We start from the raw sequence: 25,082 nt of genomic DNA on the forward strand, positions 1-25,082 counted from the left end.
CGCGCCCTGCGGCACGCGGACCCGCCGTGCGGCGGGCCGTGGGGGGGGGGGACACTTTGTTTACAAACCTCCACAGTGGAGAAAGATGAAACTTACTAAGTTTCATCTTTCTCCACTGTGACTTGTTTGTTAATTTAATTGGTCAGATTTTGTAAAATCTTTATTTATACAGGTAATCTCATTGAGTTACGAGGACCCACCCCCCAAGAGAGACGTGCATTGGGCAGCTATGTGAGACCTGGGTGTGACGAGTGTAAATGTTTGGGCCGCAGGAAGCTCGTTAGCCCATCAGAATTTTTCTTTTCATAAATTACCTGCAGCCTTGTATAAGCTGCGGCGGGGTTCAAAGCGTGTGAAACAAGTAACTGCTTATAGTCCAGAAATTACGGTACCTGTTTTTTCTATGCAGGGTCATAGGGACCTGGTGAGGTCCACAAATTAATACAAAAATATGTTTAGTGTTTTATCATTTAAGCTGTTTTTCATTGCAAAAGCTTTTCTCCAGGAAACAGGAAACATTAAATGAGAGAAAGTTTTTCAATGTTCACAAATTTTGACCCTGCTTGTTTACACTGTTTTTAATAGTTTGCATTTTTGAAGCCATAATTCTTTGGGGATGCTTCACTGCATTTTTCATTTAATGTTAATTCGATTTTATTTACCCTACGTGTACCTGTAGTCTCACTGAGACATGAGAACTTATTTTTAAGAGAGACCTGTTTATTTGACCTCATTCAAGTCCAGTAGAGATGGATTTTCATCTGATTTTGTGCCTATAAAATCACAAATAATGTATGTTGTTTTGATAATTATCAAGCACTTTTACCGACAGCTGCTTACTGTTTGTCAAATACATTAAAGGAGGAAGTATGTGTAGCTGCCTGATGAGCTTTGGATTTACTGTAATAAGCTGTAGTGACTGAACATCTGCGTTTATAACCGTCATACGATAAACACATGTTCACTCTGCTAACCAGGTGTCATTTTCTCCTTTGTCAGCAAAGTGTTTGCACTGTGTGTCACATTTGAGAGGTTAAAGTGTGGCCCGCTCAGATTTATGACCATATTGTAAATGTGAAGAAGAAAGCTACTTCCTTTTAGTGGCTTTTTGGCTTCTTTTTTTTTTTTTAACCTCATCAGCATGTGGCATTATGAAACATGAACCAAAACCACTGAACTGTCAAAGCACGGTGTGTTAACAGTGCTGTGTTTGGACTAAATCAAATCAAAATATCCTGTTTTCTTGCTGCAGAAAAGAGCAGTAAGAATAATCACTAGAAAACATTACTGTCACCCATCTAGCACATTATTTCATCAACTGAAAATATTGAAGTTCCATGACTTGGTGGATTATAATATTTTACTAGTTATGTATAGAGCTCATATAAATGAACTACCTGTGAATATCCAAATATATTTCATTAAGCGACAAAGCTGTTATAATCTCAAGGGAAAGGAAATGTTTGTTAAACCAAGATATAGAACCAGTTTGAAGGGTCGGTCAACCTCAATCCAGGGAATTAGATTGTGGAATGGTTTGAAAACTGAAGTGAAAAATGCAAAACCAACGATTACTTTTAAGAAAAAAATTAAAAATGGACTTCTGCAAATATATATTTGAAATACTGTTATGTATGTTGCATTATAGTTCGAAAATTATAGTGAATTGTTCTTTTTTTTTCTTTTTTTGTTTGTTTAGGTACTTACAGATGATTGTTGTTTGATTTGAATTATTGTAAGAGGGGGCAGATAAAATAAGATTTTTTTCTTCCTTCTGCCACCCTTCATTTTATTTATATATTATATAAACTTAGTTTGCATTATTGTTTTTTTTTTTGTGTTGTATTTTAAAATGAATAAATTTAATTAAAAAAAAATATATATAGTTCGTGTCAGTCCTTGCAATCAATTATGAATGGAAATCTTGCAGAAATATAGATGCAGTATAGTCCACAGCTTAAAATGTTGAAATCTCACCAACATAAATTCAGAATAAAATTCAATCTTATTATCTAATAATCTAAAAGTTGTTATAGCATTATGAAAAACCTCTCAGTTTCTGAGAGAGCTCTTTGGATGAGAAGTGAAACATTATCTAAAAAGAAAAGAAGCTGCTCAGCTTTTGATTTGTTTATTTGGGATTAGGCCTGTCGTGATAACATTTTGCTGGGTGATTAATTGTCTCAAATTATTGCGATAAACGATAATATTGTTTGAAATTTGACAATAATTACTAATTATTGTCAAATTTAAGAAGGAATGTTTAATTTATTTTGTATGTAGTACCTTTTTTCAACCACCGGATGGCAGTATATGACAGTTTGAACCGAAGGATGGATAGTGAGGGAGTGAGCAGCATGTCTCTTTAAGAAAAATGTGAAGGAGGCCCCTTGACGTGACATGAGCTGTCTCTCTTCGGTTCTCAAAATGGCGGACGATCTGTGTGGTTTGAGCTCTGTAGCATAGCATTTTTCACACAAAGCTTTTAATCAAAAAAATCGGTAAACAAGTTCTCGGCTTGTTTTTGCAAAGACGGAGACGAATAAACGATAAAGCCGATAAATGAAAATGAGGTCTATAATTTTCATTTTATCATGCGATTAATTGATTTATTGTTTATTGCGACTGGCCTATTTGGGATTACAAGTCGCGGATGACTTGAGAGGCTACAGCAGCATTTTGATCTGTTCAACAAAACTCATTTATTTATTGCCAAAGTTTTAGAATGTTAGCCAAGTTCTGATATCTGATATCAGTCTGCTTTTATAATTTGTTTCCCTTTGAACTCGCTTCAGATGGATTTTTTTATGGTTTGTGTTTTCTGGGACACAAGAAATTCTGTTCCTCTTTATTGGTCCCGTAGAGCCAATAACTAAATGTTTGACTGGCAGAGCCATAAAAGCAACAGAAAGCAAACATTCCAGTGGAGAATCTGTCCACAGAGGTCACCATGTTTGTAGTTTATACACCACAGAGGTCACCATGTTTGTAGTTTATACACAACGACTGGTTATGGTAGTTTCATCATTTTGACTGATAAAGTACATTTATCTGTTACTGGACTGAAACAAATTTAGCACATCTTGTAAGGTAATATTTAAATGTAGTAGTAGGTAGTGGGAGGAAGAAATGCTCTTTTTGTTGCCTGAACTGAACAATTTGAGCTAATAAATGCAAATGTACAGTAATTTTTATCATTTTTAATGATTGGGACAGCTTACAGGAGCCCACTGGATTCTACTCGTGCATTAAAAACTTCCAACATAGTCACAAAGTTGTTCACTGTGCAGGAAGAAACTAAAACGAGGCGTTATTTAATCCAAATATAACTCCCCATTTTTATTTATTTTCCTGGAATTATCTATATTTTGAGCTGCTGTGAGTCACAGGTGGTTTTTTTGTGGTGAGTCAGATTTGTGTGCATTCATGCGGTGGTTTCTGGTTCCACAGGGTGGAAAAAATATAAAGAATGACAGAGTCAAAGATCCTTCAGTACAAATGATACATTTCCAGCGGAATGGGTGTGTGCTCATTCCAGAGTGCAAACAACTATTTCAAACGGAACTAATTCAGTTACCAACAAACGTGAGTTGTCGGAGGCTGGGTGTCACTAAGCTGCACCCATCAGCTAAATGATCGTCACTTAACTGCTTTTAAGCTGCATGAGATTCATAAAGAGACAATTAAAACAGAATACATGCAACACAATAATCAGGACTGACTCGTGGTGCAACAGACACCTTTGTGCTTGAAGCCTGATTTACATTAAAAACAGATGATACATGCGGTTTTATTAATTAAAACTTATGTTGCTTTGCTTGCTTTTTGCCTAAAGACACTAATTGTAACCAAGAGAAAAACACCCAGACCTCACCAGTGGTGCACTTAGCAATTTTGGGGCTCTGGTCTGCCTTAAAACCTAGGTCTCAATTCCAAGTGAATTCTAGCGTGGTTTGAATACATTGTGAATGCAAGCGGACCAGAGACCGCTCCAGGAAGTGGACTACAGCGCAGAGCATTCTGGGTAAATACAAGCAAAACAAACGCACGTTTCTCATACCTCAAACGGAGCCGTCTCAGCCGTCTTGTGTGAAAAACGACATTTTTCCATGGTCTTCTGCCTCATCTTCCATTCATGCTGAGTCCATTGTTAGACCTGTCGCGATAAACAATAAATCAATTAATGGCATGATAAAATGAAAATTATCAACCTCATTTTCATTTATCGGCTTTATCGTTTCTTTGTCTCTCTCTTTCTACTGAACACACTGGATGACAAAAGTCTCAACTCCAGTGCTCTTCACTGACCCCTCCCTTTCTCTTTTCTCTTTAAAATCTGCTTTAACGATCCAAAATCATGTTTTTGGATCGTTAAAGCAGCTAAGCTGAGAAGCTAAGCTACGAGCTAAGCTAACAGGCTGACCTCGCGGGAAAAACCCTCCGTTTTGTTGAAGCTCCAAAATTCTTGGTTGAAACTCGTGCCTTTGTGTAAAAAGTTGTTATTCTCTGCAAAAAGAAGCTGAGAACTTGTTTACTGATTTTTTTTTATTAAAAGCTTTGTGTAAAAAATGCTATACCAAAGAGCTCAAACCACACCGAACGGCCGCCATTTTGAGAACTGGAAAAAAGGGAAGGAGAGACGGCCCATGTCACGTCAAGGGGCCTCCCTCCCATTTTTCTTAGGGACATGCTGCTCACTCCCTCACTATCCATCCTTCGGTTCAAACGGTCTTATACTGCCATCTGGTGGTCAAAAAAAGTACTACATTCAAAACAAATTAAATATTTCTAAAAAAGTTAAATCTGGTCCTCTGGACATCATTGGATTATTGAGCATGCATCAGGAAATTAAACATTTCTTCTTAAATTTGACAATAATTAGTAATTATTGTCAAATTTCAAACAATATTATCGTTTATCGCAATATTTTCTGAGACAATTAATCGCCTGGCAAAATTTGTTATTGTGACAGACCTAGCCATTGTTGAAAAATGTTTGTTTGCACATGAGCCACAGACAAAACAGAAATCCTAAAACCGCTAAAATTTGACGCCACTCCGTGTTTGTTTTTATTTCCAGAAGTAAGTTGAACTCGGTGTCTTCCTCAGAGGTTTTTGTGTTGTTTCCTTCAGTAGTTCTTGGTGCAGCGCCACCACAGGCGGGGGGTGGAACAGGTTGGCTCAATATTATTCATACTGGGAACCAGACAGTAACACAACAATTTTTTTGTACTTTAATAAGACCCAACTACTCATTAAAACCTTTTTGGGGAAAAAAACAACTTTGTTTTATTGCTATAATAAAAAAGTACTGAAGCAAATCTTGCATCGGTGTCAACACCACTAACTACATACAAACTAATAATGACGGAGTAGAGGTGGGCAATATAGTAAAAATATATTACTTTTCTAAATTAGCAGACTTTCATAACTTTATACCACAACTATTTTTGTGTCATGTTAACTCCTCTGATCGGGCACAGTTCATTGTTGAAAAGTCCGTGTGTTTGAGAGAGGTGGTACCTGGAAGCAAACCCAAACATTCATTGCAAGCGTGGACAGGAACCGGACTGGATGAAGGATGATGGACAGCAGGACGTCCAGGCTAGAGAGACACTTGTATAAGCTGTAAAAGGACAACAGTAAGACGTTGTTTTGGCTGTAAAACTTGTCTTTTGTCCCTTGCCTTTTTGTATTTTCACTTTACAGTGTTAGTTACACAACACATCAATCTGAAGAGAAAGTGATATATATATATGAAATGTTTTGAAATGTAAGAATAAAAAATGAAAGTGGTACAATATGATGAGTCATATAAAGCCATGTGTGTGAGGCGCTGGGAGGAATATGAGGAGGTTCAGGTAGAGATGAATCATGCTGTGAGAAGGTTAGTATGGATAACGGTACTTGCTGTTCTTTTGTGATGTGTGGAGAATGCACCTGGAAAAACATCAAATTTGATCAAATTGGAGGAGGTGAACTTGTTATATTGTACTTCGTGGTTTTTACAGCATGTGATCATGAATTATCTTGGATGTCCAGTAAGACTTCTATGAAAGAAGTTCTGCTTTCTGTCTTGTTTTACGGAAGAGAGAATCACATGAGAGCAGATCAGGTTGACTGCAAAAGCTATAGAATAATGTAATTTACAGTTTAAATGTACCTTTATCTTGTTTTATCTCCTCTTGGCTCCCTGTGTCTGTCTCCTCTGTTATTCCTCTGTTCCCTGGAATGTTGATGTACAACAGGGATGTTATTTGTCTCTTTCCTCTTCCTCTCCTTTATTGTTCCTCATGTGCTTATGTAACTATATTCCTCTTCTTAATAGTCCCTTTCACATAGATGTTTCTGTTTCTAGTTTATTTTATTCGTAATACTGATCAGTACTTATCTATTCAGCTTTAATCATCTTGTCACTTTTGGGAGGAGATGGAGACATGGGGCGGGAGCTAAAGTGCTTAAGATCAAAATTCCCTCTCGTAGTTTAAGAAAAGTTACGGATTATACCTTTAATATTTTGATGAAGGAAAAACTTAAACCCAGTGTCTGATCTATTTACATTTTGCTGTCAATGTGACTCGTTTTACCCAGAATTAATGTAGAAAAAGACTTCCTAAAACACTTAAACCTGTCCAAATGCTGTACTGTAAGACCAACATCGTGAGAATCCTCTTCCTCCTTGGCTGGTTCCTCATTCAGTTCGGTTCATGTCCACACTTCAATGGGTGAGTGCCCATCAGTATTTTCATCAGCCCACTCCATTATAGGTGCATTGAAAAATGTTGTCAATTTTGGCTACGTAGAAATCTAGTATTTTGTTATTTCATGCTTTTTCCGCTCTTGCTTCATCTTTCTCCCGTCTTCTCCCGCATCGCGCTCGAGCACGCTGCATTTCCTGGATCTTTTATGTGATGAAACGGGATATAAAAGTGTGGAAAAGAAGGGAGCGTTTTTTTGTTATTGTTTTGATTGTAATTAATTATTTTAATTCAAGCATACATAATGCCGAGGCAGTGTTAGGGTGTGGGCAACCAGCGGGGCACCTTACTGGTTGGGGGCCGTAGGCAGTTGCCTATGTGGTACGTCTGCGTCTGCTCCTTCACCTTCAAGAAGCAGAAATCTAAGTATCTGCAGCAAATTGTGATTTGTACTTTTCAAATGTTACACTGTTGTAAAACACATTTTTTTAACTAAACATTTACACATTCCTGGGATGCAGGAAGCTGTAGTAAGGCAGGTTGTGGGAGGTGAAATGTTGCCGAGTGTTTTTGCTGTAGAGGCATTTGAAAAATGTGCACACACAGATATAGGCTCACAGAATTTGAACACCTTTTGTTATTGCTCTTTAGACTCATTGCCTGCCGATTTAAATAAAACCTGCCGTGGTTAAAAGTGTAAACTTGTGGAAGAAGCCGGCCGTTGGCCCTGCCTGCAGTGCTGTCAGTTTTGTCCTTAGATGGTAGTTGGACAGTTTTCAAAACACTGACCTTACTGCAACCAACCCAAGTAGTTTCAACTCCAGAGGCTCACGGCAAGTAAAAGTGAAAGTGCACGTTTGTGTCTGTAATATGTGAAGGTTTGAAGTGTGTGTCTTTACCTTTTGATGCTTTGGAGCCTCGTGGAGTTGAAAATGTTTGAGTTCTGGCAACCCCGATTTGAGAAGGTAGAGCTGCTGCCTAATTATTTGCACAACTCATAAACCCATATCATATTCACAATGTAACACTAAATATGTCAAATGTTGAAACAGGGATATTATTCTGTTTTATTTTAAATGAGGTAATTTAGAATTGTTGGAACACGGGCAACAAATATTGTAAGAGTTAGTACCGGTAGTATGAAAACAGCTGAAGGAGCATTTTGCAGTAAATTATTTGGCAACACGTCAATAAGAAGACTGGGGGTGTAGGGGGAAAAGCATTTTAGGGATTTTTTTCAGGAGAAAAGATGAGCAGAGGTTCACTAGTCTGTAGAAGCTGAAGCTAAAAATAAAAGAACAATATCAGAAAATTGAGATGGTTACAGGAACCATCATGTAACGTTTTTTTTTTTAATCAATGAACGAGTTCAAGAATCTGAAGAAATTTCAAGGAAAGTCAGTACCAGAGGTGGAACGAGTACTGCAAATTTGTACCCAAGTACTGTTACACTGCTTAATTGTACTCAATTACAAGTAAAAGTACTGGTGTTGTAAAAATGCTTAAGTAAAAGTACAAAGTACTCTTCTTAAAACCTATCCAGAGTATTAATTACTTTTGAACCAACTGATGTTTTGTGTTGTCAACAGAAGTCGTTCAGTTTATTTACTGTAGATAATAACAGCTACATTCAAAGCTCATTTCTCAGACGCTCAGAAGCTCCGTCTTGTTTCAGTACCAGGCAAACTGATGGCAGTGACTATATCCAAGATCTTTGCATACTTAGCCAAACTAATAACCCACACATACAAACAATAAAAAACAATATCACGCAGGCTGTAAAACCTCATATACTGCATTATGTTTTTTAAGATTAGATGCTGAAGTCTTGAAGCTGCTGTCACCGTAAAGATCAAACAAAGTTTACATCTGGACTCTGTCTCCTTTTCACCCTCTGTACATGAAACATTCCTCCAGGTACGACCACGGCCACTCGTCCTCACCCTTCACCTCCTCATTGTCTCTGTTGACAGTGTCCTCTGTCTCCATTTTGGCTTTTTCTCCAAATCTTTGATCCATAAATGACTCTCTACGCTACAGAGTTGTCCTCTGCTTACGTCATGGGTAACTGGCGCGTTTGCGATCTCAGAGCCTTAATGGTTTACAAACATGCAGATGAACAGTTTGAATATTAAAACAAATTGCGTCCGTACTCGGTAGCGACTTTTGATTTTAAAAGTAGTGAAGTAGATTACATGGTCTAAATTGTACTTAAGTATGTGTAAAATTACACACTTGAAAGAAATACTCACAAAAATATACTTAATTACAGTAAGGTGAGTATTTGTAATTCATTACTTCCACCCCTGCTCAGTACAGTGTGAATTTTTGTTTAGGGTACACGAACATCCCGTAGGTGTTTTCAGCTTTAATTTTCTTCACAGCTTCTTCTTCTTGTTTTTTTTTTTTACCTCCCCTCTCAGAATCATTCTCCACTCTTCTCCTTCCTCACCCTCCCCCCTTTTTTTTTTTTTTAGCTTCCAGCACAATAACACACAAATCCCATGTCAGCCCCCCACCTCCACATTCTTAAAATACAGTGTTGTGTTTTCTCCGTGCGGGGGGTTGTTTCTTTTGAGGAAGATGAAGCAGACACACAGTAAGCAGACACGAAGAGTGCAGACGGGACCCGGGGGGGTTGCAGAGCGATGCCTGTGTTTCAAACGCGTTGACATTTCCCACCCTGTGTCTGCCATGTGTGCACCGGTGTGCGAGTGCAAGTGTTTGCGAGCATTTTAGGGCCGCGGTGTGTGATTAGCCTGTTGTGTTAGCAGCATTTTTTGTGCTAATGACCTCAGCTTGCAATGCTGCAGGCTGTCTGGATTTTTGACTGGCCGTGGTGGGGCCGGCTTCCTGTCTGATTGGTGTAAAGACGATGTTTTCTTGGTGAAACCTGCTTGCAAGTTCTCTTCGTCTTCATCTTCTTTTTTGGCCATATGAGTTACTATATCCAGCAAAATTATATCTCCCACATTTAGGCATCTGCACTTTTCAGTCCACATTTTTATCCCTGTACCTCAGGGAGCAGGAACGTAAAGATGTCATTTCCCCAGTGAGCCAGTCTGCTCTGCCACAAACTACAGAGTGAGCTCATACTCTATTACTTATTCATAGACGCTGCCACACAGACTGACGTAATCAGACAGGCTGCTTAAAAAAAAGTAGAATAAGCGTACACTCTGGAAAGGCTGGTTAGACGAGGCTGTGGGTCTCAAGACGAGCAGGACGCCGAGAAACCCCTCAAACACCTTAAAAGTATTCAGTACTTATTCTGTGTGTAACACTGTAGATCAGCTCTTTGTTCTTTAATGACTCGGCTTCACATATTTAGGTCAAATCGTTGTTTGTAAGCAAAAATCAATTAAAGTATGACACGTGTCACTGAAGGACTCTGGATTTAAAATCGACCACCTGAGTCTCAGTTTAGACACTCGGCTCCAGTTGTTTGTCTCAGTTACTGCAGTGTCGGTATATTGTTCAACAAATTCCTGTTCTTGGCAGCCGAGACTCTCCTGTTGTCCGTTTTTCATTCAGATCAGTTTGCTCCTGCAGTTTTTGAAAGGAAATCTGACCCAGCATTACAAATTATGCACTTTTAGTGCGTCTCAGCGGGCAGTGGTCCAACAAACATAGTACACTGGACATCAAAATAAATTGTTCGTCAGTTTAAAACATGAAATCTGAGCTGGTCTGATGGTTGTTTATCGACAATATATAGTATTTGTATGGCTGTGTTTTTCACCTGATCGTTAGTAAATTATACGTTGCCACAAGACAATATCTGAATGTAAGAAATGTGCAAAGGTATCCAGTATTGGCTGGGATCCATGTTCCACAGTTACTCACTTTATTGCTTTAATATAAAAGCAATAAAAGCAGTAGAGCATGATCAAATTATAAAACATCAATAAAACTTAAATCAGCATCTACTGGCCAACGAAGGCAAGTAGATTGAAGCAATGATCTCACACTTAGCTTCAAAACACTTACTGAGATATTTAACTCTGCAAACAGGCTGTTTCTTTCTTACGTTTTTCCAGACAGTGACTAGGCAGGAAGAGCTGACAGATGCAGTGATGTATGACAGGAATGAGATTCTTCTTACTGTGTTTGCGTTTAACAGTAACTGGACAAATACGGCTGTTCTCCACTGTTTTGCATCGGTCATGGTTTGTGTTAATGCACACATAAAGGCTGATCAATCAAAGCATTATGTCTTCGTAACTATCAGAAGGTACTTGTTACTCTACTTCCAGGCCACCTCCCATCTGAGTAGTGTTGTCAGTGTCCTTGGATTTGTTTTATACACAAAAAAAATAATAAAAGTCAGGCCCTTCTAAATAAAAAAAAAATTTAAAAAAAAACCCTGATAAAATCAAGAGAACTGGTTTTGTTGCGGGTTTGTAACTGGAAAGATACAGATTTGATCTCAGCTGGAAACTGAGTTTAGAGGCACATGAGCAGAACCTGACCCTTCTGTATTCTTGGAAGAAGCAGGTGTGGCCCTTTAAACAAAGCACCATAATGATCTCCACAGTAGACAGCAGATAAGACTGTTTGTTCGGTGGGGGGGTTCAGGTAGGAATGTGGCTGACTGAAAGCAATTTACTGCTTCTCTGTTGTAAAACAAGTACCGGTAATACATTAGTTTAGGTGATTCGGTAAAGCCACGTTGCCATTAATAAGTGCGACTCCACTCAGTTCTTGTCTTATCGGGTCTTCTCAGGCGTAGGTGAATTGGTGCTGTGACTTGTTTCCTGCTCTGTGGGCGAGATCGTCATTGTAAAGTGTGCAGTTTCTTTGTAGTACCGTCCAGCTTGCACTGAACCCTCTGACCCACCAATAAAAATAGAAAGGTCTAGACCTCGTCATTGGTCCGTGCCACTGTTTTTGGAGCCTCCATACTGAACTAGGAACTAGAAAACCATAAAAACGAACTAACTAAGCCACACTCTATAACGATGGGAGAGGGACTGGTGGTTCAGATGTAGTTTGCAGTTATTGCTGGCATACGTCAACCCCTTCAGATATTTACCTGTATACTGACATTCAGAAAGCCATAAAATTCACAAAAAAATCCATACTACTTTTATATGATGCAACAAGGGTGGGGCGGGGGATGGCTCATGGCTGCTGCATCGGAGGTAGGGCAAAGGACGAGGAGGAGGATTGGGCAGCCTTAGTATTTCTTTACGGGCTAGTACTGAGACGTAAAACAAAGTAAAGTGCTATTTGTTGTCATCATTGTATGTTCCCATACATGGTGAAATTAGTTTTCTGCATTTAACCCATCACACCTGAGATACACCCAGGTGGAGCAGTGGGCAGCTATGCAAGTGCCCGGGGTGCAGTTAGGGATTGGGTGTCTTGCTCAGAGACACCATGACGTGGGAATGGCAGGGAGTCAAGCCTCGACTTTCTCGTCCCGGTTCGGCTGCCCTATCTCTACCCCATCGTGGTCCCCAAATAAACTTGAAACTGAGTTTTTGAAAAATCTAAGACCGGGGGGAAAACCCTGTATAATTTACGGAAAACCCATGACTTGACATGTATGTGCTGGGCGGGTCATCCTATGATGTAGCTCCGCTGGCCATTCAATGGCTGCTGCCTGCTTACGTCAAAATCATCATCTCAGACCAGTTCGCTTGGAACCACAAACAAGATTGGTCCATAAACCAGACTGAGTATGGGTGGGTACTGGCAGTGGGCGGCCCTTTACTGGTGCAAAACTGATAATTGTAGAGATGGTGGCAAAGTGCCATAACTTTATGGTGCTATAGGGTCTCATCCCATTTTGATAGCGTAGTATTTGCTCCTAGTTTGTATCTCTACAAATCATCCTGACATGAACGTTTTAATCATCTCTTCCAGGAGGAAAAGTGTCTAATCACTGTGATCTTTTGTGTTTACATTAATTTGCATCCCATTTACAGTTTACAGATGACTCACTAACAACACTCTTCCTACTGAGTTAAAACGTTAATATTTTGTATTTCATGTGTTTAAAACGTGTTTTTCTCATCTTCTATCCTCTGTTTTTCATTTGCAGGACCAGTTTGAAAATCTGGACAAGCACACTCAGTGGGGGATTGACTTTCTTGAGCGCTATGGAAAGTTTGTCAAGGAAAGGCTGGAGATAGAGCAGAACTATGCCAAGCAGCTACGGTACATCACGTCACACGCAAACAAAAGAAAAGTCGGTCAGAAATCTAACCATGAACACATTTACAAGATGTTCTCTATAATTCTCTTCAATCCTACATTTTATGGAAGATTTTTTGATGCAATGTCAAAATTTACCTTAATCGACACTGATGCTGTGAGTTTTTGATAAACAAAATTTCAGTTTCGTAATTATGTTTTGCATAAAAAGCTGCAAAGAGCTCATCAATTAAACAGTCTAGCAAATTCAAAAAAACAACTTGTAAAAAGCATTGGCCTTCACGGCATTGAATACAATATGTAATTGTAAAGGCTTTACTTCTTGATGTGGTTTGGCTGCCATTAAAAGACTGACTGTACTTTTTCACCTGGCAGAATCAGTCTATATCAAAGCAATCATCCTGCTCACATTACTTTAAAAAAAGGTTACGGAACCTCTTTAGCAGGTGAAATGAGCCTTTTATAGGTATTAATTAACTTTTATTTTACTTAATGAATCCATCCATCCATCCATCCATTATCTTTACCCGCTTATTCCATTTTGGGTCACGGTGTTCGCTGGTGCCCATGTCCAGCAATCACAGTGCGAGGGGCGGGGTACACCCTGGACGGGTCGCAAGTCCATCACAGGGCCACATGGAGACAAACGACCTAGAGACAAACCTTAATGAATCCCATTACTTTTATTCTGATTACACACATCAAAAATAAAGCCAAAGTTTAGCTCAACTTGTCAGTTTATTTTACTGGATGTTTGATTTCAGCTCCTTTAGTAAGCTCAGATACAGACAAAAACAGTCTGCAGTGTAAATTCTGAATCGTTCTAGAATTGCGCCGCTCAGGGTGGCTGCATGTTGGAGTAGCTCTGTTACATTCATTCTGGTTTATTGCTTTTGAAAATTGTAATTCCTCTTTTTTCTGGATGTAAATTGCTTTTTAAGGATGATTATTTCCTCTGGTATCGGATACTATGCAGCTGGAAGGATTTTTACTGAAACCTTTTTACTTTTGGGGATTTGTTATGATGCGTAACCATGGCAACAAGGTGTTTTTTAACAACCAGGAGCAGCTGATGAACATCTCAAAAGCTCAAATACCTCAACTACAGCCCCAAATCCCAATTGAGTTAAAATGGAGGTGCCGTGGACGAATTCCCATCAACCTGGCGCTGGTGCTCGAGTACCTGACCGCCGAGATCCTGGAGCTGTTGAGAATCTCGGCTGGCGAGAAACTCGGCTTGTGACAACGGGAGGACCGAGATCATCCCCCGACACCTTCAGCTGTCTGTCCGTGGTGATGAGGAACTCTGCAGACATGCTGAGAGGAGTCACCATCGCTCAGGGAGGAATTCTGCCCGGCATTTGGGCAGTCCCGCTGCCCAGGAGGACCGAGAGGCCCACCAGATCTGACAGCAAGCTGGATCCAGGTGGATCATATATACTTCACTGCAGGAGATCCTCCCTGCCCACAGCTATCAGCATCTATAACAACTCTTGAATGAAACCAGGATGATGAGCTACAACAACAATTAATTTCCCTTTGGGATTAATAAAGTATTTTTGAATTGAATTGAATTGAAATCTTTAAAAATGTTCTATTTAAAGTGACATGAATGTGATTCATTATTTTTTTCCAGAGTTGCAGCTGTTCCACAGCAACAAAAACAAAAAAAGCCCAAACTCAGTAAACCTCCATTTAAAAACCAGTCTGTCCCAGTCAGTGGTGGCTTATTTTAAGGGATGATCTCTACTGAATACACAACATAAACACACACGTGGTATTTAAGACTTGGATAGTGAATAAAAATACTGCTGTGTCTGTGTAAAACTGCATGTTTCAGGCAATAAATTGGACAGCTATGATCCCTTTACTGACGACAACAGAACTCACACCTGGTATTTAACATATTCACCTGCTCTCACCTGCATCCATTCAACTCCTTCACCTCATTACTGGACTCTGTTTTCTCAGAGCTGAGTTAGAACCATCAAAGCCTTCATCTGTCTGCTCAGATGGAGGCTTTGATGGTTCCAACTTTGATTCATCTTTAATTATATACTCACTTCCTGTCTTTCCTGTCTGTGTACAGTAGTTCTGTGTGTGTCAGACTTTTATCTTGTTGAGTTTTTACTTGTCTCTCTGTTAAGATTAACATATCAGACATCATCCGAGGCTCTAATTCTGCATTTCTGTGTTCTCGTTTAGAAACTTGGTGAAGAAGTACTGTCCAAAACGTTCCAAAGATGAAGAGCCGAGGTGAGTAACTTCAAATGACTAATCTTTTTTTAAATGTTTTGTTAGGTTTTTGGATCTGTGTAAACTGTAGCACTGGAAAAGTCTGTCAGTCTCTTTATGAATCATTTTTGACTGGCTCTTTGAAAAACGTAGACTTCGTTCACATAGAAACACAATCTTTTTCTAGCAAACATTTTGTTTGTTGTTTCAAAAAAATATCCTCGTAAACACGGTGCTGTTTCTGGAAATGTTTTCGTCCACACAAAACTACATAAAACAGCACAAAACTCTGATAATGTAGCCAGACCTGTATGTGGTGCTGTAATCTATCACAAAGTTGCATCAAAAACAGGAAGCAAGGCGTGGAGGATGTGCATAACCTTAAACGTTGGGTACAAACTGTAAGCACAACAAGAAGAAAGGTACGACAATGATGAATATAAAAGTCAAGACCAAATCCTTTTGGTGAATAAAGTAATTACAAAGTTAATATTTTGACTTTCCTTCTGAAGCAGATGTGAACTTTGCTGTTTTTTCAGCTTGTGAGATATTTTAGGACAAAATGTCATGCAGTCTGTCCACTAAAGTGCGGCTTGTACAGACGCTTCGTATTCTTGATTGAACACAGTGCAGTAGTCCCTCGTTTGTCGCGGTGGATCCGTACCCTGAAAGTCCGCAATAAGTGAAAAACCTCTAAGTATGGATACAGTAGTCCCAATCCAGTTAACTTTATATTAAGGTTTTAGAAACCCTTCCCACACTCTTGGAATGTTCTAAACTCTTAAGTCTACGTCATTTTAACAGCATATGTTACTAAATTTTACTAACTAGCTCTGCAGAACAGCAGCTCTGGTTCTGGTCCAACTCCGTTTTCTGACTCGGTTTGTTTCTGCAGACTATCCTGCAGCAATGAAGCCCACAAATCAGTCCCCTAAACTCTTAAACCTACTAATTTTAACAACAAGCTACATATAAATATATGTAGCTACTACATTTTACTTACCAGGCTCTGCAGTACAGGAGCAGCTCGGTTCCGGTCCGACCCGATAGATGAAAAAAGTCCCGGTGCAGCATGACTGAAGCCCACTGCTGCTGCTCCAGGAGTAAGGCTGCCCAGGATTTAATCCACCACCTCTGGTCCGGTCCGGACCAGCACTGAGCGACCAGAACCTGACTGAACCCCGCAGCCGTCTGCAGCTCCCAGGATCCGAGTCACCGTGAGTCCAGATCAGCTGCAGCCCAGCTGCTCACCACTGAAGAAACAACTTGAAGGATGAGTTCAGCTTCAGAATTATTTGTGACTTTCCTGCCAGTCCTGTGAGCAACAGAACTTACAGAACTTCTGACTTTGCTGCAAAACTTTCCCTCCGTTTGCAGAAGCAGCAGTTGGAAGAGCAGTGTTGACTTCTGGGAAGTGAACTGAGGGCTTCTGGGTAACGTAGTTCTTTAGACTGGCAAAACGGTGAAGGCTTAAAGAAAGAAAACTACAAAATGGCTGCACTTTTTAAAATTTATCTTATGTACATGTACAGTACTTAAACAAACCGCAATAGAGTGAGTCCGCGACAACTGAACCGCGAAGCAGCGAGGGACTACTGTAGTATGTTTGAGAGTGTGCAACTATTGTTTAGGAAAATTGATTCATGTATTCTGCTTCTATGCTGCACCAAACCCATACATTTGTAATATAATTAGTATTAACTTTTAGTAACCTAAACCTTTTATAATAAAGAAATTTGCATCTAAGAGAAGACGTACTTTCTTAAAAAAGGTTAATATAGTTGATAATTAACAAACAGCCTGATTTGACTGTTGTTACCTAACAGACTGCAGACAGAACATGTTTATGTGTATGATAAATATGTGCTTATTTGTAGGTTCACATCTTGCGTGTCGTTCTTCTCCATCCTGAGTGAAATGAATGACTACGCGGGTCAGAGGGAGGTGGTGGCCGAGGAGATGGGTAACAGGGTTTATGGTGAGCTGATGAGGTACAGCCAAGACCTCAAGGCTGAGCGGAAACATGTAAGTACTGCAGCCAGGCCTCTGCTGCCTGCCCCTGAATTAAAGTTATGTTTTAGCTCAAACGGATGTAGCTCTTGGATCCTCTGTGTCTCCTTTTAGTGTATTTATCTTCTGTTTGGCTTCAGTGAAGGAGATGAAAATGTTGGATGTGACTTTAACCATCTGTTTGATTTCTACCATCTGCTGATGGCAGAAACTAAAGATCTGGTGTTTTGGAAGAACAGTGCCCTCTACTAAAGCGGTTCATCGTATTTCAGTCACCGACTCTGTTTTTACTTCAGTGGGTTTCACTGACAACAAACAGCAGTATTTTTCATGACTTCAGTGTGTTTTATAAATATTATGTAACATGATTTATGCAATGTTGAATTGTTTATACTTTTACAGTCTATAGTTATATTATATACACAAAAGTTACAAGACTCCTTGTTTATTCTGGTGTAAAAAGAACACAAAATCTAGGTTAGTTGTAAATTTACACCATGCTAATACACCAAATCAGCTTTATTATGCAAATTATAAAGTCAATTCCAATGGTCAAAAATAATGAATTAAAATTGCAAGATGAAAATGGATAAAACTTTGAAAGAAAATCCTGCAAATGTCAGGAAGGTCAAATTAAAAAAAATATCATTGCCTGTCAGTGACGCCATAAGTCTGATTGTTTGTATTCTCTAAGTCCCCACGTTTTAAATATATTGTCATGTTTGAATTTCAGACAAACGACTGGAGGATCCTAAAGTATTAATTTAAATAAACATAAAAAATGTATCCAAAACCAAAGCATAGAGTTAAATGTTAAATTGGAACATTGAACAAGTCGGGAGGTAATAGTGTTAGGAGGCTACGAGTCGGTCACGTCAGTCTTTGTATGAATCTTTTGTCCTGAACTTTTAACTTCATCACATGAATATTATACCATCAGATCCATGTCCAGAAGGCAGACTCCATCAGCTGATATCTAAAATCTGGAATAATTATCTTCCTTTTTCTTTCAGTAAAATGGTATTAAATGCTATTTCCATCATGAATACAAAACTTTATGTAATAAAAGGTGTTAATGAATTTGTAACTGCGACTCAAAAAGTCCAGTATTGTTGTTTGTGAGCTTATTTATGTTGTGTGTAAATGTTTCTGGTGTTTGTGTGCAAACGAGCAGCATCTACAGGAGGGGAGGAAGGCTCAGCAGTACTTGGACCAATGCTGGAAACAGATGGAAAATGTAAGTGGGGAGGGAGGGAGGGAGGGAGGGAGGGAGGGAGGGAGGGAGGGAGGAGGGATGAAGAGAAATGGTGTTTAGGGTAAATATTCACTGTCAGGGACAGCCAGCTGTGTTCGTCTTGCTCAAAGAATGAAAGAAATGCAAACAGAGGCAACTAAAAGACAAAACTGTATCCGTCTTCTGTAGACAAGATGCATGTAGGAATTTCTCTACAAGTTCTGTAAATATGTTCCCCTTTCAAAATCAAATGTGAATTGTTTGAAGCAGTTTTGTGCTTCTGGCCTCAAATTAATGAAAATGAGAGAAACTTGTATTTTCTATTTAAAAAAAAAAAAAAAACAGTGTGAATGCTGTGTCCTGAGTGACTTTGCTGAAATTTGTTGAAGAAGCTGAAAATGTCACATCCATAGCAAAATGATGAAATTATAGCAAAACCATCGGAAAAAACTGTAGCTAAAATTTTAACTTGGCTAAGCTGAAAGCCCAAAGTATCAAAACTTTAGCTAAAAGAGGCAAAATGGTTTTTAGGGGTGGCTAAGCCTTTGCAAAAATTAGCACAAAGGTAAGCAATGTGGCAAAATGATCAACAGCTAAAAGTAGCAAAACTGTAGCTTAAAATAAAACTGGCAAAGCTCCAGCTCAAAAGTTAACAAAACATTAACTTAAAATAAAATCAGCTAAACTGTTGATTAAAGTATTCAAACATCAGCTAAAAGTAGTAAAATGGCAGCTAAAAGTGGCAAACCGTAGCTAAAAGTATCATAGGAGGATAAAAAAAAAGTGTTTGTGCTGAAACAGATTTCAAAGAGAATAATTTAGAATCGGTAAAGAAGATCTTGATGTATTTAAGTTTAACTTTATTTTGAAATAAAGTTAAATATTTGAAAAGTTGGTAAGTTACATTAACCAAAACTCGCAGCACATTCCCGATCAAACTGAACGTTTTGGTTTATGAATAAATGAACCAGCACAGATTTGTGCAGGAGTAGTTGGCAAACAAAGATGCAAACAAAACTTTAAACGGACAAACATTAGTGTGAATGCTGACTCAGCATTCTCACTGTTAAAGGTTTAAACTTTTACCTTCTAAATCTAAAAGAACAGCGTCGTCCGTTTCTTCCTTCTGGCCAGATTCTTTGGCTTCAAGCACCATGGAAAGAAGCCAAGAATCCGGCTCAGAAACAAACATAAACACATTTCAGCTCCTTCTAAACTCTAGAGTTTGTAGTAGTTCTCAAACATTTAGTTACTATATCGGTCATCTGGATTCTTGTTGAGTTAGTCCTGCACACGTGACAAAGAGTGTGGTCTGCATTTTACCAGTGACTGTTTAGTGACTAATCTGTAATGTCTCAGCTATTCACTGTGTTCTTAAGTCTTAATGTGCTCCAGATGGACGATCAGGAAGTAAACTGTCTCCGTCTGATTCATCGCTCTCTCATTCACATATTTTCTTTCTTTTATTTACTGAGACAGGAAATTAGTGGAGTGTGTAGCAATAAAAAAGATCATACTATTGTTTTTTTTTTTTTTTTCCTATTCTTTGCTGTGTTAAAAATAAATGTCGCCCTCTTTTAACTTTTAGAGTAAAAGGAAGTTTGAGAGGGAGTGTAGGGAAGCGGAAAAAGCCCAGACGACCTACGAGCGGTTAGACAACGACATCAACGCCACCAAATCAGAGGTGGAGAAGGTAGGAAACTTCCACTGCTGTGAATCATTTAACCAAAGATGACCATTACTCAACTCTTATTTCAGTGTCTATTTAGACTTTGATAAACTTCAATAAAAAATCAAATAATACAGGAATACATTTTTTTTTTTAATAAAACTGGAATGTAGTCCATAAAAGTTCCAGTTATTTTCCTCTTTCCTCCTTTTTAGTTTCAACATATTTCTTCTGCCGTGTGTTTTTATAACCTTATGTTGGTGTGGATCAACTTATCGTTTAGGCCAAAGCCCAGCTGTACCTGCGCACACACACGGCTGACGAGAGTAAGAACGAGTACGCCGCTCAGCTCCAGAACTTCAACTCGGAGCAGTGGAAACATTTCAATAACGCCATACCGCACATCTTCAAGGTAAAACCGGCACATCACATGCATTTATGCACGCGTAATGAATTCTTTGTGTTCACATACATTTATTATTCATTTCAATTCACTTTTTCTGATGTTTACGTATTTTATATCCGTTTTTATTCACTCTACAAAATAAAACATTACTTATATAGTTGTTTTTTTGGAGTACAGTAGTACCTCGCTACTTCGCAGTTCGTTTATCGCGGACTCGCTCTATCGCTGTTTTTCAAAATGTGATTGGACATGACCCACAATTGGCTGATTGATGGATGAGCCGCACTACCGGCATGGAATTTTTATTTAAATTAAATTATCTAAAATTATTTAGCACCTACTGCACATTTGTGCAGCTCATACTGCAGGATAAACTTCCTCCTGCAGCTGAACAGCTGATCAGCTGTTCTCCGTGCAGAGCAGAGAAGTGGGCGTGGCCAAGAACGCTTGCAGGCGGTTGAGAGCAGTGGAGGCAGAGAGAGGGAAATCATGACATTCTGTGCTCTTTAAGAGCGTTTAGAAACATTGTTTAGAATATTGCACAAGTGGGAAGGGTTTAAAATGCCTCATATATTTATATATATACACAAAAATAAACTACTTCTTACTGCTTGTACTACTATTCCTACTTTGCGGTTTCTTACTTATCGCGGGGCTTCAGGGTACAGATCCCCCCCCAATAAACAAGGGACTACTGTACAAGTACAGCTAAATGAGCTCCAGAGTTTAGTGTTTCAGGTCAAAACTGAACTGGTTTGAGGTAAAACTTGTCACATTGTAAAGCCACCAGTTGTGTTGCCAAATACAGATTAAAATGTTCTGTTACTGCATAAATCAGCTAAACATACTCTCCTGAGCCTTTTATCAAATAATTCCTGAAGCTGAGAAGTGTTTGAAGATCTTTGTTGATATGTTTTTCTTGCTGTTAGAAAGTGACTTTAAATGAGTTGAGTTCATTGAGTTCAAACTTGTGAGCTGAACTTCAGTGAGTTTAAATTTTAACCTCTCGTACATGTTGCTCCACAACTGACTTGATGAGGTTTTATTTTTTACAAGCACATAGATGTTTAACAACCTGTTTAAATACACCAAAATGCAGGAAATCACATCTACTTTATTAAAAAAAAATTCTGGTGGAGGACCCTCGGGCACCCCATCGGGCACCCCACCGCCCCCAGCCCGCTCGCTGTTTGCATTCCAACATCGATTGGTTTACAAGTGAAGCCCTGTGACTTGGTCTGACTGCTGCTGTTCTGATTCTGTTCAGTTTTATGGAAAGAGTTTTCTGTACTAATTTGAAGAAGTGGCGATACATTTATGTTCATTGTGTGAATAGGTAAAGATTTAAAGTGGTTTTTGATACTGTTAATTTGATCAAAACTGTAGTTGAAATTAAAACTCTTGTTAATTGCGTCTTGATTAAAAGACTCCATGTTTAAAATGATAAAAATTGTATTAACACTATTAAAGAACGGTCTTAAGTATTTATGTTACACAAATATTTCCATTGCGTTAAAGAGACAAATTGAAGAAAATTATTTAATAAATATGAGGGTTATGAGGGGGTCCGTGAATCTTTTTCTCACCTGTAAGGGGGTCCCTGAACCCCAAAAGTTTGAGAACCCCTGCCCTAACTGATGGTATCAGTTCTAAGGTGACAGGTCTGCAAACTTTCACAAGTTGTTTACGCCATGGATTTAAAAAAGCAGCACTTATTCTGCCTTTCCTGAACTTTGTACAGAATCTGCAAGACATGGACGAACGTCGAACGGTGAAGCTCGGGGAGACGTTTCGATGCTTCGCTGAGGCAGAGAAGAGGGTCATCCCCATCGTCTCCAAATGCCTAGATGGAATGGTTTCTGCTGCCAAGGCTGTAGACGAGCGGCGGGTACATGGCAACAGAACCAGAAGAGAAGCCGTACCCATCATTTCATCCGTAACCTTGTTTCTTCTCCCTCTTTTTCCAGGATTCAGCAATGGTTGTGGAGTCATTTAAATCTGGCTTTGAGCCCCCCGGAGACTTTCCCTTCGAAGACTTCAGTCAGAATATAAGTAAAAACGGATCAGACGGGGCCATCAACAACACACCCAAAGGAGACAGAGACAAGGACGTAGGCCCCGGCTCACGATCTGACCCCAAACATCCCATGAGCAGAACCAAGAACAAACTCTGGCTGTTCGGCAAAAAACCCAAGGTACAGGAGCGAGGGCCGGGGAGGGGGTGTTACACCTGAGTTCATCACCATGGCAACACCTAGATTATAATTAACTGGAAATGACTTGGTATCATTCAGCTGTATCCTGCAGTCACTTGATTTTCTCTTTTTGGCCTCATTTTTTTTTAATTCTGTCATTTTTTTACAGTTTAGCAGATAAAATGTTGGGTTTTTCTGCACCTAGTTGGATTTTTTTAGTTTGTGTTGCGTTATAGGTTGTTTTAATTTGCTCCTCGGCCTTTAAGACACCTACCAGTAAGCCCTCCGACACATTCTTTAGACGTTAGGCCTCTTCGTAAAGGTGCTCCTGGTCATTCATTAACTTCCTGCTGTTGGTTTATAATTAGCCTATCAGCTGCCTCGCAGTATCACAACCCTGTGTGATAAATGGTGAAATTACTTTACAGAAAGTGCTTTCTTTAACACTCACTGTTATTTTCATGTTCATACAGTGCATATTTGATCTTTTTGGAGGCAAATGTTTAAGGCTATTCTTTGAAACTGGATCACCTTTAAACAGAACATCTGGTTTAAAAGCCGAAAAGGCTTACAGGTGTGGTGTTGCTCAAACCAGCACATAGATCCGTTCACTCCTTTAACTTCAACTTGATTAAGCCGATACCGGTAGTTACAAATATCTATCTTTGTGTGATTTGTTTGTGTACAATCAGATAGATATCTTGTTTTATCATAGTTTACGCCATAAATAATCTGCACAGTGAGAAATCTGAAAACATCTGCTACATCTGGTCACTGGAAAAACATTAAAGACCTGTTTTTAACAAACTGAAGCGTGACTGCAGAAACTGGAGTGAATTCAGTGCCTTCGACCGGCAGATTTAACTAAACGCCTCCATGAAAAGAGAAAAGTTTGTAACAAATGCAAATCTAAATTACTTATTCTTTGATTTTTGGATTTGTCCTCTCACCAGTCCCCCTCCTTTGCCCCTCCTCCTTCACCTTCCTCCTCTTCTCATCATCATCGATCTTCCCGCCATCATTTTCCTACACCGCGGTTGAACTCTGACCGTGTGAGCCACTATCGATCTGAGATTAAGACTACCTCACCCAAAATCTCCCAGAATTTGAGGGAGCTGAGGAAAGGGGGGAGACAGGAAGTAGCGATGAATTCAAGACCGGTTTGTGCTATTCGGTTATTTTTGGGAGGGGTTCCTTTTTTTGCAGGATGTCTGCAGGTCATGCTTATGTGTAAATACATATACATACATATATATATATATATATTTAGTTGTCTTTAACAAGAATTTATTGTGATGCACTGATGAACCAAAAGAACAAAAGTGCAGTAATTAAATTTAAAGAACTTGCAGACATTCGTTTGAACCGTTTTACTTTTGGATTTTTGTTTCCCTCCCTTTTTTTTGTCTTCTCGTTTCTTCCTTTTTGTTGCTTTTGTTTGACATTTATTTCTGTCGTATCATTTCCGAGACAGATGTTTGCTTCAATCACAGCTCAGAGGATTTCCGGTGATTGACGGTGTGTTGATGTGTGAGGGATTTGGAGGCTTTTTGTCCCAGTGGTTGCAGTGTTTTGTGTGTTTGTGTGTGTTTAAATAACCTCAGAAACATTGGGTAAAGTTACCAACATTTGGTGTGATGTACAGATGTTGGTCTGCAGTGCTGCGAGTGTGCTAACATTGCGATCGAGCTGTGAAAACAGACCTTTGTGCTTTCAGATGGTTTACCACAAACTTATAAATAACGCCCAGCCTCAGTGCCGAGCTGAAGCTTTGATTGGCTTTCATTTCCTGGTTTCTGTCAGACCCATCTGTGATTGGCTGCCTCTCTGTGAGGGTTCCCTCAGAACAGTTGGAGAAACAGGCTGACTGACTGTTGAAAATATTTCTCACTGAATATTTCAGGCCAGATAACGGTGTTTCATTGACGGTCTAAAGGGGAAAAATGGGCATTTTAAATTCGCAACAATAAACAGATTCATAAATAATGGAAAAATCTGGACCTAAATAATAGATTAATGCAGGGCCGTTCTACAAAACTGCTCAGGGGGCCACAGTTTCTGAAAGCCAGCAGCTCAGGGGCCGGACATCCAGGGATTAAAGTCATTATGTAAATAAACCAAGTATTATAATGATCTGTTACCATTCAAATTTGTTTATTGCATTGAATCATAAATGCAATAAACATACAACCCAAACCCGCTCCATTTTTTTTATTTTTTATTTATTATTTTATTAGCTCGTTGATGGGCCAGATTGAAGTCACCTGCGGGCCAGAAAAGGCCCACGGGCCGCCAGTTGAATAGCCCTGGATTAATTCATGTTGCATTCAGAATTTAAAATCCTGAATTATTAATTTTTCTCGTTTTTGGTTAGTCATTTGTTTGCGTGTTTCCACCAGATATAATTAATAGGGATGCACAATATTGTTTTTTTGGCCGATATACAATATGCCGATATGTTAAAACTTATTTGG

The 25,082-nt window shown here is 39.1% G+C and overlaps 1 protein-coding gene across 1 annotated transcript; it reads left to right on the forward strand.

Annotated features, from left to right (window-relative positions):
- Positions 1-12,244: 12,244 nt before the first annotated feature.
- On the forward strand, positions 12,245-22,608 carry LOC119430409 (formin-binding protein 1-like; the record flags this gene model as incomplete). The annotated part of the gene is given in 9 exon segments (XM_037697814.1): positions 12,245-12,391; positions 12,747-12,862; positions 15,065-15,115; positions 16,972-17,119; positions 18,279-18,341; positions 19,927-20,031; positions 20,291-20,419; positions 22,155-22,301; positions 22,381-22,608. Coding segments are annotated over 9 exon segments (1,134 nt in total), but the record flags the coding sequence as incomplete, so codon positions are not given.
- Positions 22,609-25,082: the final 2,474 nt, after the last annotated feature.

The sequence above is a fragment of the Nematolebias whitei genome, chromosome 3, assembly GCF_014905685.2.
Source record: "Nematolebias whitei isolate Nwh7 chromosome 3, NemWhi1, whole genome shotgun sequence".
NCBI classification, from domain to species: Eukaryota; Metazoa; Chordata; class Actinopteri; order Cyprinodontiformes; family Rivulidae; genus Nematolebias; species Nematolebias whitei.